General features: G+C 40.3%; 1 protein-coding gene across 4 annotated transcripts in view; it reads right to left on the minus strand.

Annotated features, from left to right (window-relative positions):
- LOC122664458 (DNA mismatch repair protein MSH4) overlaps positions 1-17597 on the minus strand; it is a 43181-nt gene that overhangs the window by 19620 nt on the left and 5964 nt on the right. For all 4 annotated transcript variants that reach the window (XM_043860276.1, XM_043860279.1, XM_043860277.1 and 1 more), the window contains 7 exons: positions 4675-4750; positions 4036-4108; positions 3783-3928; positions 3628-3713; positions 1573-1712; positions 1343-1482; positions 1200-1250 (listed from right to left, as the gene is read on the minus strand). In XM_043860276.1, the coding sequence (XP_043716211.1) occupies positions 1200-1250; positions 1343-1482; positions 1573-1712; positions 3628-3713; positions 3783-3928; positions 4036-4108; positions 4675-4750 (712 nt within the window). The remainder of the gene's footprint in view (positions 1-1199; positions 1251-1342; positions 1483-1572; positions 1713-3627; positions 3714-3782; positions 3929-4035; positions 4109-4674; positions 4751-17597) is intronic.

The following is a 17597-nucleotide window of genomic DNA, read 5'->3' on the forward strand; positions in this document are numbered from 1 at the left end:
ATTGTTTTCAATAATCAATATCATGCGGTACACTGAACACCAGCTCAATCTTGATTTCCGTTTTTCAACAAAAGTTTCTTCACCATTTCAACCTTTCTTTTTTATAAATTAGGGTACGTAGAGAGATATAGGGAGAAGAGAAAGAGAGATAAAAAATGCCAAAGGTTAGGACCGACTCCAAACTCACTCCTCCTAGGACCTTGCATATGCGGGACCAGCTGGGTAATGGCCCTTTAGAAAGAGAGATTAAAAAAAGGTAATATTTTAATTTAAGGATAATTTGGGAAAAAGAAAAAAAAAAAGCAGGAGGATTGATAGAACTCATAGGACCACCAAAGAGGCCATCAGTCTCTTTGATAATAGGTGATGCTATGCATATGTTGTGTTTAAAGATGTATGACACTGTGACTGATCATTTACAGTGAGATAGGCATCTAAGAGTGACATTCAAAAGATGTTTCACATCAATATGTGCATAAGATATGATTGTCCAAATTGTGTAAACCTGAAAATCTCAAGCTAAGAGTAAATCTGAGCAACTAATCTTTACAGCTGCTATTTGTAGGGCGGCTGTGTATATTATTTCACACATTGAAAGTGAATAATTAGGATGGGTACATGAATGCACTCGGTAACACTAACACTGCAGACAATTGTTGCTCCATTCTGCAGATTAGCCCTTTGACATAAGGTACCCTTGATTTCTTTTTAATTATGACAATTAGTTATTTTTTAGGAGTTTCAGATGCCTAACAAGGAGCCATTTAGCCTGATTGCAGATAATATTCAGCTTTAAGAACACAGCGATTTATTGTACAAACTCTGTAACTGGTAGTATTTGGTGAAGAGTTTATTAAATGGGGTCAATAACTTTTTCCATTTAAATATGTACAGACAGTGTATCAGCATTTGGATAATTTACAGGAACAAAAACGTTGACATGAGTATACAAAACAATGCAATCATCTGATTGATCTCTCTCCCCTCCCCCCTCCCCCCAAAAGTTAAAAAAAAATATTTCTGTTTCAGCCTCTGCTAGATCCAACCACAGCCTCAGTGTTCATCACATAGTCAAACAACAAATGCATCAGAACCATAAGTACGATCTCAATATGCTGATAAAATAACCAAACTATCTAAAGAACCTTAAACTCTATGCTGGCTATTAAAGGAAACACCTAAATAATCATGATACTCACAGAAGCAAGTTCAAGAGTTGAGAAATGTAAGTTGTTCCCGTGTTTGAGGACCTGATTTTCATCTTGCAAACATAGAAAAAATTAGCAAGGATCACTGTGAGCACTGCAGGTTAAATAAAGATAATAGAGATCGTATGCACAACCTGAATGAATTTACTGGGAAGTCTTCCATTTATATCCTTCTGTGGAATGCTCAAGTAAAACCCCTGCCTACTTTTGAAAGGAATTTTCAAATTTGGTAGATTGAACTCTTCACGGTATTTGTTTGCAAGGCTATGTATGGCTGTCAACTCAATGTTTATTAGGATACTAACAATAATTTCATCTAAACAAAATGAGGAAGGTTTACTAGTAAACAGTAGGACAGTAACACCTTCACTAGTATCACAGAACAATCTCCGAGCGACATCCAGAAGTCCATCAATTCCAGCCTTTACAGCAAAACATTGTTGTGTACGAGCAACAAAAGGAACCCGTGCATGAAGTACATCTTCATCAATCACTTCACTGATTCTGAAAGACAAGTGCAACATCTTTAGGGGAACGAGGCCAAATAGTTCAGAATTCACAAACAATATCCAAATTTTAACTAAATTTGCCTTTAGGCAATACTGGTGTTTCATACCATGCTCGAACACAAGTGATAGAAGAATAACAAAAAGGTATAACATTTGTCACACAACCCAAACCATAACCAACCACAAATTTGTAGAAATTAGTCCAACATGAAGCACCACATAAATGTGTAACCAAGAACAACTTAAAAAATGAAAGATCCCCAATCTATTATCATCAAGTAAGCCTTGTTCCAACTTCCAACTACTTGAAGTTGATCCATCCACGATATTCTCACTAGGTCATGTATGCAATGATTGAAAATATGATGTGTACGTAAAAGAACAAACACTAACGATGTATAGTAAACCACCCCCCCCCCCCAAAAAAAAAAAGATTAGTTTCTGGAGTAATTTAACATAAAGAAAGGTGGTGGGTAATTTAATGGATGATATATAAAATTAATTGCAAAGTATATTATTCTCACAAATCAATAAGACCTCCAGTTAGTTTCCTACATTCATATCTATGCCGACTGTGTTGTTCATCTTGTAGACCAGACAAACATTATGTTTTCATTACTTTAAAATCGTAAGACCTTGTCAACAAATTTAACAACGTATATTTAATCCATCTAAACATATCTTTTTGTATATTAGTGTTCACCATATCATAGTGCAACCAATCTGATGCCGGGGTGTGTGTGGAAGTTTTTGTCACTGGTACACATACTGATAAGAGCTTTTTTTTTTAAAGACATGCATAACAAGGAAAGCCTAGAAACTAAATTAACATATTAAAACTAATAAGGAATATGAAGTGAAGCAAAAAACTTCAAATTTCCAATTATATACGGATTTCAATTTTAATTATTTTTTTTAATTTTATTTTTATTAGAAAGAGTATTTTGGTATCTTGTACATAACAATTATATATAAACTATGAGTTTTGAGCATTAGTTTTAAGTAGTAAATTTTAGTCATATTTTTGTGTGAGTTCTCATTCTTTTATTTTTTTTAAGTAGGAGTTGAGTCTTGAGTACTACTCTTGTCATTTCCCTCTCACCGTTTGTTTTCGCGTAAAATTTTACCAGGAAAATTTTGTAAAATTTTACATGTTGAAAAGTTTTCCAATGATTTTTTTTTTTTATGGAAACAAACATTGGAGAACTTTTCAACATGTAAAATTTTACATTTACGAAGTAAACGAAACAAAAAGAGTCTTAGGGAAAATTTTCACCAATTTGCCTATTATGTCATATGAAAATTTGTCTAGTTACCTTTCCAACAAGACCAAGATCGTATGAACCTGAGGTGATCTGTTAAGTTATAGCCATAACAATGGAAAGATATTAGTCTGCTAAAGGATTTATGGTTTGAATAAAAAAACTGGTTTATAATGGATATGAAAAATTACTCCTTCCACAATCACTTGTGGATTTCAAGAGCTCCATGTATGAATTCTCATAAGCCCAATCTACTTCTTTATCCTCATGGATCTGACATATTTTGTTTGTTCTCATATTATTTTTTGAATTAGAAAGGCCAGCTGTGACACCTTGATAAGGGTTGAGGCCGTTTGTAGTCAAAACTCAAAATTTGATTTCAATTATGATTTTATTTTAAGAATCAATCCTCATTATGTAACTTCTTTGTCTCAAACAGGAAATTTATTTTCAGCTTGTTTTCAGATTTTATTTTTAAGAATCAATCCTCATCTGGAATGCAAGCCTGTCTGCTAGCTTCTTGGATTTAGTCCCTCAGACATGAATTGTCAAAACAAGTCCCACTGACATCTAAAATTTTCGTCTCATGAACATTAACCTTCATGCAGATACATGTAATATAAAAATAGAAGCTAAATACAACTATACCTTTTCCTTATGGCGGCATATTTCTCATTTGCAGAAATGGACTCATAAACGTTCGTAAGAAGAGAACATTTTGCATCCTTAAGCACCTGAAATGGTATGAAATTCGATCATTCCCAGATTCTTAGTTAAGTAGAGAAATTAATGTACTGATATACCGTGGTGAGCAAGGGCAGTGCTTCCAAAGCAGTCTTGAGAAGGATAATGTTTGAAATCAACACCTGGCTCTTTCTAGCATTTTCTACTCCCAAGACCCCATTTGTGACTTTATTCGGCTTGAAGCAGAAATGACACAATACCCTATCTGGATTGGAGCAGGAAGCGTATGACTGTCAGAGAAATTGACAGCTTACAAAGAGAATTTCTAGAAACTTGTTCCATATAAACAATTAAACATTAAATTCTGCTTACCACTTTCTTTTGGAAACTTACGAAGGACCTGTGAGAGACTAAAAAATAACTCCTCATTGGTCATCAATTCATCCTGAAAAAAGATATTCAAGAAGCATACACTAATATCACAATTTTAAATTGAAAAACCACTGTATTACTTCTAAAACATTTTTGTTGCATACTGCACCTTCAAATGAACAACAGCTGAAACATTTAAGAATATGGATGAGAAGAATGTGTGCTACTATTTCTAAAACAATATTGTCGAATGTAGCAGCTTAGATAGATAATAGCTAATTACTCATGATTATATGGAGATGAGGTGCCCATGCATTTCTCAAGACTAGAATGAAAAAAATGGTTTAATCTTTTTAAAAAATGCATAAATGGATAAAACTTTCTAAGACAAAAGGTACGCAACCCACCCCTTCCTATTTACAATTAAGTTGATTCAATCTAGTTTTACGTCATATGTTAGAATTGCAATTTGTTACAGACATTGAAACTAATCCATTCTACACCAGGAAACACAAAGTAGAAGAATATCATAAGAAATACATAATAGGTTGCCTAAAATAGTGATCCACTTTAAAAATAAGATAGCTATCAGCAAAAAACTTAACAAAGAAAGTCGAGAAATCTATAATTGACACTGACCAGGCAGTCAAGACGGGCATTGATAGTCCCAATGTCTTTTAAAGGCTGCAAAAGATTGGCACGGAGAAGTCTGGTACTGGAAAAACAATTCAACATGTCATATTGAACATGTTCATTGCAAATATGAGAAATTTGCAGTAATTCATGATTAACAGAAGATAAGACCTACAATAGAACTGAAAATGCAGAGGAAGATTTGTGGAGCATAGCCTAATGAATTGGTATAAGACTTGCTTCAGTTTGATTTAATATTAACACATATTTGCCATCATATATCATTGGGTCACAGACAAAAATGACAAAGCACACACTCACAAGCATACCTCCAAGGTCTTACACTGAAAGACTGTACCAAGGTAATCTTAGGTTAAGATTTTGCAAATGCAATTACAAATTTCAATGTGGTAAAATTGGCTGATGTAACAGGAAACAAGTTCATTATAGATTATTTTAAATAAAACTAATTTGACACTAAAGACGCATCTTTTTAAATCCCTCAGCTCAAAGCTTAATTTGACTTCAATGTTTACCTTATCAGTATAATATCAGCAGAGTCCCATCTTGGTCAAGTGACTCACAGACAAGAGATTAGTGGCAAAGTTAGAGACGTGAAGAACAGTGTCAAGTGAAATAGAGAAAGTAACCTGAACACTACCTTTACCAGAATGAAGGAAAGAGAACCATCAGCGACCCTAAGCTTATCTCTACCAGAGCACACAGAATAAAAGTCATAACACTAAGACATACCAGTCATATGATCTATCGCTCTAGAGTCAATGACCCAAGAAGAGGAAGTGGAAGGCGCTAATGTGGAGGCCTGCAAGGCAGAAGCTGATGTGTCTGGCACTGTAGGTGTGGAAGGGGAGCTGCCCAACTGTAACCTAATGCAATGAAAGGCTACAATATCTTCCCGTGAGGGAGAACTATGATCTGGCTATAGTCCAGGTGAATACTCCATAGACTGTCTCAGCCATCAGGGTGTGTGCCCTAGCTCCCCCTCTCCCGCCGCCACGTATACAAGTTAGATCCACCATGCACACTAGGGGGACGACCGTGAAGCACCCAAGACCTCTCTCTAGTGTGCCCACATTTCCCACAGTGGACGTCTAGGTTTGTCACTATCCTCCCAAGGTAAGGCCCTTGGCCTCTTCCTCCACCATGCCAATCTCTTTGGGAACTAGAGGTGAGAGCAGATCTCTCAAGGGACAATGCAGTTTCCATGGCAACTCTTCTTATCTCCTCACTCTGCAAGTAGCTACATACTTCATCCAAGGATGGGAGAGGTGACCGGCCCAAGATTTGCACCCGGATTGGTTCGTAGTCTTGGTCCATCCTACCAAAGAGAATAAAAAACACTCCTTTTCAAGAGTTCTATACACCTTTGATTCATCCTCCGGATTGGACAACTGAAGATCCCGGTAATGATCATACTCCTCCAAGAGACTAATAACAGTTTTATGATACTCCAAGATAGTCATATCTCCCTGTTTTATTGTGATGACCCTTTGAAGGAGCTGGTAGACCTTAGCCGTTCACCCACTCGGCCAAAAGACTTGCAAACACTATCCCAATTGTCCTTGGCAATCTCCTTTCTCATAAACCTCCTACCAATCTCAGGCTTCATAGAGAAAATCAACAAGTCATAATAGTTGAGTTCTCAGTTTTCTATTTCGGATATGTTGGATCACTTGAATGAGTAGTAGTGATGGTACCAGTAATGTACCCTAACTTCCCCCGATTCCGTAAGGCTAACTTCACTGAAAGTAACCAATTCAAGTAGTTGTAAGGGTGTCAACCGGTACGGTTTCGGTATGGTACAGAAAATAGGTACCAGATACCGATACCGTACCGTACCGCATAAATTTCCATTTCTAATACCGATACCATACCGATCTGGTACGGTATATATACAGTATGAAAAATGGTATCTATTCGGTATGGAAAACGGTATCTATTCTAAGAAAACGATCTCATCAAGAAAGACAAGAAAGAGTTTAAGAACTCTCATGACAAAAGCTTTTTGTAATGATCTTCAACTCTAGACTACAAGCTAAAGGAGGGTAGATCAGTGACATGGTCCCTCTCATCCTCTTTCTCTAGATGTTAGTCATGTTATTTTGTTTTCTGTTTTTATCAATAAAGTTCCATTTCTATCATCTTATATCATGAGCAGTGAAGATAAAATACTTCCAAGCTTTCCCACCATTTCAGAAGAAGAAACCAAGGTCGGAGATAGATTTGTGGGTGAAACCTTATAAGGTAGTCATGAGACTGAAGTGATTGCAATGAAGTAGCGATTCCAGTCCAGTAGAGCTCCTCTCTGCCGTCAGCCGCTGAACCGTAGTCCATAGAGTTGCAACGAAGAAGACGAAGCAATTGCCGAAAGGGTGAGGCCGTGAGGGTGAATGCCGAATGGGTGAAACTCATAAAGTCAAAAGGGTGATTCACTTTAGGGTTTTCACTTGTGTAGTTGGCTAGTTGCTTGTTTAAAATTACTACTTTACCCTATTTGGTATGCAATTCGGTAATATGGTATGGTATCAGTACATACCGAACGGTTTCAACTCTAATACCGATACCGTACAGTACTGCAAACAATACTGTTTTCCCATACCATACTGTACCGAATTTGTAACAGTATGGTTTTTTGCGGTTGGTTTCGGTTTCGATTTACGGTTTCGGTTCCAAATTGACACCCTTAAGTAGTTGGTGTTGTCCAACTTCACAATAGATATCTAAGTATTGGAATTTTCAAATGCAACCGAACTAGGGTTAATACAACTCGAACCACCAGGTGAAGCTTCCAAGGGTCCACTGACCTCTGACATTGTTAGAGCAAAACACCAACCAAAACACAAAAAGAAACAAGAATAGAGCAAGATGACACAGAGATTTTAACGCGGTTCATACACCAGTATGGTGTGCTACATCCACGGGCAAAGGCGAAGCTGTTTCACTATGTAAATCGGAGAAAGTTACAATGGAGATCCCTCAAGAACACCCAAAACGGCACTGCTGCTCTCTCCCAGAAACCCTAAATTGAAAACCCCAAAATTCTCGCTCTTTACAACAAAGCGGGTAAAGAACATAAATACTCCTCCATCGGATCCAAGTCGATCCATCGGGTCGGCCCAAGCCCTCCGCTACCATCACAGATCTTAGAAAAAGTTCCATTCGGGTCGCCACCAAAAAATGTCGGAGCGGGTCATTCTTCAAAACGGGTCCAAGAATTCGAGACATGATGTGAGAACACACCTAAAGGAGTACACACTCCTTCCCAGTCAGAAAAAAAAAAATCCAGCAAGAGGGTAATCAACAAAACTTGAAGAAACTCAAATCACATATGCATTTCAATGTAGAATATCATCCCGTGGCAATTCATACAACCTAAATGATGTAACTCAGCAAAGTCCATCAGCCAAGAGCACCACACTAGAACTTTGGATGAGAAAAAGAAGGCAAGAACAGAGAAGCTGGCGGCAACTTCAGGCTGTGGGAGAATGAGTTGTGCTCCATCCACTCATTCTTTCTTCAACCAAGGCCATGGAGAAACAGAAGGTAACTCCTTGGCAACTCCAACGAATTTGGCCACACTTGCAACGGAGGCCGGATGAGAGAGAAATGATTAAGGGAGAAAAACTGCTGGTGTTAACCCTATTCTCCTTTCTTTTTCTTCCAATTGATCTTCACAGCTGCTAATCTTCTTCCAAAGTATCTTCTAAGTGATAAGACAACTCCATAATATCTTCTAATTGTATCTTCTTACATGGTAGAGCCCCCTATTGGACCCCTATACATTTCTAGGGTTCCAAGAGAGGCACAAAGAATGAGAGGGATCTCCTAGTCGACTCTCAAACCTTTTTGGCTCTGATACCAAGTTGGAAGTGAGCAATGATCAAGGTGAGAGAGAAGTAGGAACACAGAGGAAGAAGACATTGAGAGGAGAAAGAGAAGGAGAGAAGAGTTAGATGAGTACAAAATTGTGGAGCGCGTTGTAAATTGTAATGACTCTCCCCAATATTAATTCACTAATAGAAGATAATGGAAATTACGTACAACTCCCTAAGTAAAAGGTAAAAAACATAAAAGCTTAATACAAGCTAACTAACAAGATAATAACAATGTACCCGAACTACCCTCATTACATAAACTCCCAACAAGAATTTGGGGTCAATCCAAGCCATGGCTCTATAGTTATCAAGCTCCCTACACCGATGTAATACTTGGCCAATAGTCCTACTTGTGGGTTGGGTATAACTTCTTGTTGTTTGGCAAGTCTAGCCCTATTATCCGGATCATGGTTCGAGAACTTGGTTTCGGTATTAGTTTCGCCCAACCAGAAAACTGAGTTGGGCCGAGATCTCAACTAGTTGGTGCATTTTTTTTTTTAAACTCAGTAGTTGGTTTCGGTGGGTTTTTTACCAACTTTGGTCATGAAACTTGGTATACAACTTATTTTGGGCCGTTTAAACACAATGGCACTATCAGATTGTCCAAAATCAAAGTCCAAGTAGGAGTTTGACTTTGGACCCTAGTTTGGTAGGCTACGATGTACTAATAGGCCCTATTCTACATATAATTTAGTAATAGAAAGCAATCAAAGCATACAATTAATATGAAACAACTTAAATTAAGCATTAAAAATGTAAAGGTGTAAAATACATCAATCTTAACATATACATCTATGTTCCCTCGAACCCATATTGCCAAATCAATTATTCCTTTGCATGTACCACATAGGATTCCCATGTTATAGTGTTGTTGAAGTATCGCACATAGTCTTCCACAGAAATCATATAAGTGTTGTCATCAACTAACCAAAGGTGTCCTATCCTAGGGTATAGAAGATGCGGTTGCAATGAGATCGATCCATTGCTACTGCCACCAGGCTGTTGAACTACCATCGGCATGTATGGCTGGGTTGGGACTATGAATATGCCATCTACAAAACCTGGCCCAGTGTTGGACTGTCAAACTCATGTGCAGAGTATACTGACTGTGGCTGCCCAAACTGACCATAGCCACTGTATTCGGAACCGGTGCTCTCATGGCCATACTCATAGTCATACTGAGGCTGAGATGCATGCCACGACTGACGCTCATTAGTAGTATCTATACTCATGCTTCCGAAACTTTCAAGCATGGTCTTCATACTCATGTCCTCATCCTAAGCTTGTTACTGTTTGCGACTCTGTCGTCTTTGGTACGTAGTGGGGGCACCATGGTCCTGATCCCGTGTGGCATGAGTAAACTAACTCTCACTTGTGTAACGCATAAGCCCCACCTCTGTCCCCAGCTCATACTGGTATTGCTCGTGCATCCCCTCATGACGATCATCATTATAACCACCATCACCATCATCATCACCAGTAAGGGTGTCAATAGGTCGGTTCGGTCCGGTTTCTTTTCGGGTTTTTTGGTTTCAGTGTGGCTTTGGGCTGGGACTGTCTAAACCCTGACCCTGACCCTAGAGGCCTTAACCTAAACCCTGACCCTAACCCAACCCTGGCAGGGCCAAGAAACCCTCAACCCTGACCCGACCCTGCCAGGGTTTTCCCTAACCCGGCCCGACCCGACTCGACCCTGATAGGGTCGGGTTGGCCCTGATTGACCCTGACCCTGGATTGAGAATACATCAATATAAATCCATATATTAGGGTTACACATGAGCATCAAAATGCACTGGATCATTTCTTAAACAAACCGGAGAAAGTTTTTATTTGTTGTCCAAATTTAGAAAAAAATGAAACATAAGGAAAATGGGTCCCACCACTTACTGTTCTATCTATCCATTTCTCTCTGCTTTCTTAACTTCTCTTCCCCACTTCCCATCTTCTCCGTCTCTCTCTCTCTAACCCTCTCACACTTTCCGTCACGTATAAGGTATATACTGCCCAGGCACTCTTCGATTTGGAGACTTCCAACTAGGATCTCAAAAGTGACTTGAATGATCTTTACATAAATTCAGCAGTTCAGATGGATGTTGCTGGGAATCGTAAGGCCGTTATAGTTCATGTCCCTTACAGACTGAGGAAAGCTTTCTGCAAAATTCATCCTAAGCTTGTATAACCCCATTACCGAGCCTATACACAGCACAAAAAACCCCTTCCAAAGAAGAAACAAAGAAAAAGAAAAAAGAAATGAGAAAGCCGGCACTAGGATCGGCATCAACAACAGCAGCGGCTGCGGTGGCGGCAATGGCGACGATGGCATCTGAATCTTCATCGTCGAGTAAGACGCCGTGCTGTAGTAAGATTAGCCTGAAAAGAGGGCCATGGACTCCCGAAGAAGATGAGCTTCTCACCGCGGTGGCTTTTCTCCCTTAAGAGATTTGGAGGAAGTGTGAAAAACAGAAATATATTCTTAGGGTTTAGTCATCTCTAAGGGGTTTTCTATCTTTTCCTTGATAATATATACATTAATATATACCTATAACTTATTCACAAAAAAAAAATATACCTATAAGTAAAACAAGGTCGGGCCGGGCCGGGCTAAGTCCGAGGTCTTATCCCAAACCCGACCCAACCCTGCCAGGGTCAGGCTAAAACTCAACCCTAACCCGCCCTTCGGGCTGACAGATCAGGGTCGGGTCCGGGCCGGGCTCAGGGGGGGTTTGGGCGGGTTCGGGCCAACCGGGTATTATTGACATCCCTAGCTTTTAGAGAAACCGAGACCAATCCAATAAGAACTTTTCGGTTTCGGTTTCAGTGCGGTTTGGTTTCGTGTCGGTTTCGGTTTATGATAACGGGTTGATATCGGTTTGGTACCGGGTTTTTTAAAACAAGTTGGGTTCGGTTTGTGCCTATTTTCTTCTCTTTCTCTTTTCAACTACATAAAATATTTTATTAGCCCCACACTTAAAAAGGAGATTAATGGAACAAGCATTGTTACAAATCAATTTCCCTATTTTCATAACCTCATACTCATTGATTTGTAACAATTTATCTTACAACCATAAATTTGCTCACTAAAATTGAAATCAATTCAATGATTCATAACCTTATGCTCATTGTTTTCTTATCGGTTTCATTCGGTTCGGTTTTCGGTTTGTTATCGGTCGGTCCGGTTTTCAACCGGTCCCGTCATACCCCAGTCCAAAACCAATCCAATAAGGATCGGTTCGGTTCGGTTCGGTCTCGGGTTTTTTTGGTTGATTTAGGTCGGTCTTAACGGTTCGGACTAGGTTTAACACCCTTAATCACCACCACCACCATCACTACCCCCATCACCATCAGATTAGCGAGATCTTGACTGGTCTCGGTCGAGATCTGGATAATATATAATGGGCCAGCAATTGAATTGAACCGACATATTGTAATCTAAGTGTCTCGCCCATAATCTCATCTCGCCATCTCAAAAAACCGAGATTTTAGCGAGATCTCGCCAAGTTCTTGCTCCATGATCTGAATTGAGGAATGAATCTTCAGACAGAAATCTTTTTTTTTTTTTGGTAAATAATTATATTACCGAACCCCAGAGGGGGGCAGGGAAGAGAGAACCAAAGAATCAATATACAAGAGGGGGAGAAGGAAAAAAACAAAAAAGCCTACAAGGCCGACAACCAGCCTGCACAGGGGGGAGGGGAGCGATCAGCCAGCCTACGCAGAGGAGGCAGACCGCAAGAGGGCAAGATCGAGGCCCCAGAAATCTTTAATAGGTCCGCAACTTGTAGGGCCTTCTCAAATCTTGTAAGTTCCGTATATTTTGTCACCCCAATTTTGTCTTGTATTTCATGTTTCAGCTTAGGGCTGAAACTAGAAATAAGCTAGTCATCCTCTTTGTCCAAGTTGGTGCGAGAAACAAGAATGTTGAATAGGTCCATGTATTCTTCCACCGAAAGTGAGCCTTGACATGAGTGTTGAGCTTGTCATATAGACGCCTTGGGAAGGTCTGAAGAAGATTTTCCCCTATAGGTCTTTACGCATCTCCTTCCATGTAATGGGCTCTCTTCCTTGTCGGTCCAACTTTGTCTCATAGTCGCGCCACTACTCTCATGCTGGTCCCACGAGCTTGAAGCAGACCAACTTCAACTTCCTAACTTCAGAAAGCTCAACCAATCAAAGTAATCATCTAAACAGCACATCCAATCATAGAATATCCGAGGGTTATATTTGTCTTTGTACTCCTAGCTTTTTCTTCACTTCGTGAGTGTCATAGCGTACTGCGGTGTGCTTTGATGGAAGCATGATCATGCATTCTCCTCAAAAGTGGTTTGCAGAGAAATGTTTCCAAATGCTGGTTGGTTCATGAACCAATGGGTGTTATTGGTTGTCGATTGGACTGGTTGTCCATCACTCCATGGAGATATGGACTCAAAACACTGTTCCATCATGGTCATACAATCAGCCAACTGATTCAATATGTCAATTACTTGTGCCATGGAGTCTGGGGTCTAGTTTGGAGTACTAGAACTACCTTCGGCCATGGCTTTAATACCAAAATAATGGGATCCTGGATCAATCTTTGTAATAGAATGAAAATCCTCAATAGACAGGATCGCAAGGAGGTGAGAACAAAACTAGATTTGACTAATTTTAAAAACAAAGGCAGCAGTAAGAAAGCAATAAGAGGGATAATCAAGGATTCTCACCAAGGCTTAGGTTAGCATCTCACCAAGCAACCCAGCTTCTCACTAGGCTCCATTGCATCTCACACCTATTGGCATAAAACCAAAAATTTCATTCAACTTTTTATTTTGTTCAAAATTCTTACAAGCAGTCCTTTTAGAGTGATTCGGAGCATTCTACACTCTCATTGGGACTTTCTACTAGACTCTTTGACTATTTAATGAGCTGCACATTTTCAAGGACTTACACATGAATGGACTGACTTACATTTCAAGGACTCACACAACCATCAACGAACTAACTTATTGACTGAAACAATATCTTCTAAGACTTCAGATAGTAGTTGCAACTAACCAGATATGCTTCCCAAATTCGGCACACATGCATTAATTACTTTTGACCCTTCTTTGACTAAGACATGAACTGGATTAATTAGAACTGGTTTTGGGTGAATCAGAAAACACCCAGACCTGGTTGGTCTGGCCTAAACCAACTGAACTTGGTTCAGTTGAACCAGAATAAGTTCATTCAAGGAACCGCAGGTCAGGTTCCTCCCTTTTGAGATGGTACTGCTTGGAGTAGAACTTATCTACATCACTTTTTATCCTAACATCCATGAATTTGGTGGTGCCTAACACAACCTAGCTGAGCCTTATCCCAAATATTTTGATTAGATACAAGAATCATGTTTCATCATTCCAGTCCATCTCGAACCATATGAATTATTAAGTACTCCAATCAAATCTTTACAGTCCATCTGGAAACAGCCTCTATACGAAAGCAGGGGTAAGGCTGCGTACATTATAACCCTCCTCAGACCTTGCAGTGGCGGGAGCCTTGTGCACTGGCCACTGGGTACGCCCAAGGTTCGAGAACTCGGGTCTCGGTGGCATCTCGGCTAGGCCAGAAACCGAGTCGAGCCGAGATCTCGCGAGATCTCGGCGAGTTGGTGCAATTTTTTTTTTGGACTCGGACCCCCAACTCGGTGGGTTGTACACATATTTTGGGTCTGAAACTTGGTATCCAGCCTATTTCAGGCCATTTAAACACAATGGCATGCCCAGATTTGCAAAAAACAAGTCCAAATATGAGTTTCACTTTGGACCATAGGTTGGTAGGCGACGAGTCGTACTAAAAGTCTAAAACAACATAATCTATATATAATTTAGTAAAACATAGCAAATTAGCAATCAAAACATTCTAATTAGCACACATCAATCAAAACATTCAAATAAAATGTACATTACATCAATGTTCACTTAATTTGTTACATAAAATGAGATTGAACAAGAAATTCATCCCTATATCGATCCACATATAATTCCCATGTCATGGAATTGCTATAGTGTTGCAAATAGTGTGACACGACTTCCATATAAGTCTTCGATCAACATATACCAATCTCCCTATCTTAGGGTACATGGGAGGTGTTGGTATGAGGTGTAAGATCCACCTGCTCTGTCATATTGAGCTTGAGGCATGTATGACTGGTTTGGGACTAGGAATGTATGCCCAACACGACCTAGAGCTTTGATTGTCATACTCATTCTTTGCCATCGACCATAGGCACTATAATCGAACCGGTGCTCTGCTGGCCATAGTCATAGCCATGATGATCTTTGAGATGATTGCCATGGCGATGCTCACTAGTAGTATCTATACTCATGCTTCCGAAACTTGTAAGCATGGTGTTCATCTCTTTGTTGTCCTCCTCCCGAGCATATGGTGATGTGAGTGTTTGCGACCCTTCTTTTGTTGTATGTTTTAGGGTAGCCACCATGGTCTTGATCTTGAGTGGCATGCGTAAGCGAGACTCACCGGTGAAACGCTACGGGGTCCTCTGCGTTCCAACTTCTTGCTCGATCTTGCTCGCGCATCCCCTCGCGCGATCATCATAATAACCGCCCTCCGCATGCCACTAGCTGCAGCGGCTTCACCACCATCACCATCACCATCACCATCACCATCACCATCACCATCACTAGCATCACCGGTGTCATCACCACCACCATCATCATCATCGCAGGACTTCCTACCACAGGCTCAAAAGATTTCGGTGACTCGCATGTGCACGCCCCCTCTTGCGTCGACATATATTCATCAACATCGGTGCGGTTAGAGACGCGATGGTGGGGTCGGGCCTACCCCGCATTGATCCATATCGGTATACCACGATCCCTCACCCTTTGGAATAGGGGATCCTCATCGTCATCGAGTCCTCTTGAAAAATGTTGGACGAGTTCAATGGGTTCTTTATCATTGGCCTCAATTCCTTCACGTATGTGCCTCATCCTTAATCTCATATTGTAGTGCACATACACAAGCTGCTCCAGGTCGTTCGCTACCCAACCTATTCCGCCTCTTTGAATGTATCAATGAGAATGTACTCCGATTGCGCTCACATCCGGAGGATAAACAAGTTTGTGAGAGCACTCTCACCGCTACCTTCCTCGGGTTGGGTGAACTTGTACCATAAAGCACCCACCGAGTCGGCTACATTACAAATATAGAATAGTAAGAATATGTACATTATAAAGAGATAAATTATAATTCATAAATGTAATATCATGCCACCTACCAGGTCGACTTTTGTCTACCCTCAGCATGCCTAGTCGACGAAACTTCACGAGGCCTCTCTGAAGTATTTGATCTATTTTCAATATGAGGCATTAGTATTTCCTATTTAGTAATTACATTCATAAAACCAAAGTGCAAAAGTCCCATACTCTCGCCTCATCGTTACAAGCGCTTGTGTCTTTGGATGGGGCTCGACCCGAGTAACGACTTGACGCCTCTAACAATTCTATGTCTAGCCCGAGATCATGGGAGTAGTGATACTTTGGATTCAAATAGTATCTTTGGTAAAGTAAACACCACAAATATGATTTGTTAGTGACTTAATCGCTTTAATGCCTTTAGGGTTTTGAATATGTAAATGTAAAAAGTTATAACATTTAAAGTATAAAGTATGTTGAACTCACTCACCTTATCGATGGATGACTCAAGTGCTTCTCCACCGCTCATCATGATGTTAGTGTAGGACTTTGACCCGAGGTATAGCAGCTCTAACCATTTCCTTCATTTTTGGATGGCAGCATAAATGTGGCCTAAAGTAGGCTTCTTCTCTGTATCAACCATCCTCGATCTTGCCACCTTGGCTCTAATATGCCAACCACTTTCCCAAGTCCTTCCAAAATCCATCATTTGCAATGGATGTTGTGCTTACCTTTGCTTCTTCGACTTAGAACCTTGCCAACCAAACCATTCATGACTTGCAGAACATACACCTTAGACCTATCGTCTTACTCGAAAGCTCTTCAATGCAATGTAATTGGTGGCAAATCGAGTGACACCAGGCCTCACTAAATCTCCATTGCATTTCTCCCTCATCAAGGCTAAAGCATAAGAATGGTTGTACACAAAAGTTGTCACTTGTCTTGCCCTATTTACCCACCCGCCACCAAAGTCTTTTTCCCATGTCCTTCAACATTAAATCAATAGAATGGGCTGCACATGGGGTCCAAAAGAGCCGGATCCTCTTACTCTTCTTATTCATCAACTTCTCTCCAGCCTTTTTATAGTTGGAACCGTTATCCGTCACAATTTGGATAACGTTCCTTGTCCTACCTCATCCACCACTTGCTTGACTCCTTATACAAGTATGATGCATCCTTTATATGCTTTGATGCATCGATAGACTTCAAGAATATAGTCTTTCCATTGAACTCACCATGAAATTTATGATGGACAGCCTAGTAGGTCCAGTCCAACCATCACCATAAGAGTAACCCCATATGTCTCCCACATTGGCTTGAACCATCAATGTATTCTTTTAGCTCCTCTACCTCCACGAGGCAAATACACATTGTATAATTCAAATGGTGAAGGTCCTTCCATCTGCACACCCTCCTCCTGCGCATCGAGGAATGCATCATAGTATGTTCCTTGTGCTACATTGGCTGGAATGCCATGGTAAAGCATGAATTTCTTGAAGGCTTTTCGTGCTTTCTCTTGTTACCACCAAATACTTGTGGGATGGTTGGTGGTAGGCATCTTGTTGCCTAAAAGTGGTGGGATCCTGCTCAAAAATGGGTTCTGGACCTTGTACTCGTGGTCGAGTTTGGGGTCGTGGTATATTTCTTGTCCCAGTGCTTCTTCTCCTCTCATCTTCTTGCACTGTGACTGAGCAGATCCACCAGCTCCTCTTGCTTGCTCATATGCTCTTATATTATCAAAATGAAATCTTTGTCTACTCTCACCAAAGTCTCATTGGTAAATTCTCCATTCAGCCTTTGATTGAAACTCCGGTGGAGGCCCAATGTCGAGTATCATCTTCGCCACAAACCTCTGCACCAG

This window comes from Telopea speciosissima, chromosome 6 (assembly GCF_018873765.1).
Source record: "Telopea speciosissima isolate NSW1024214 ecotype Mountain lineage chromosome 6, Tspe_v1, whole genome shotgun sequence".
Lineage (NCBI taxonomy): Eukaryota > Viridiplantae > Streptophyta > Magnoliopsida > Proteales > Proteaceae > Telopea > Telopea speciosissima.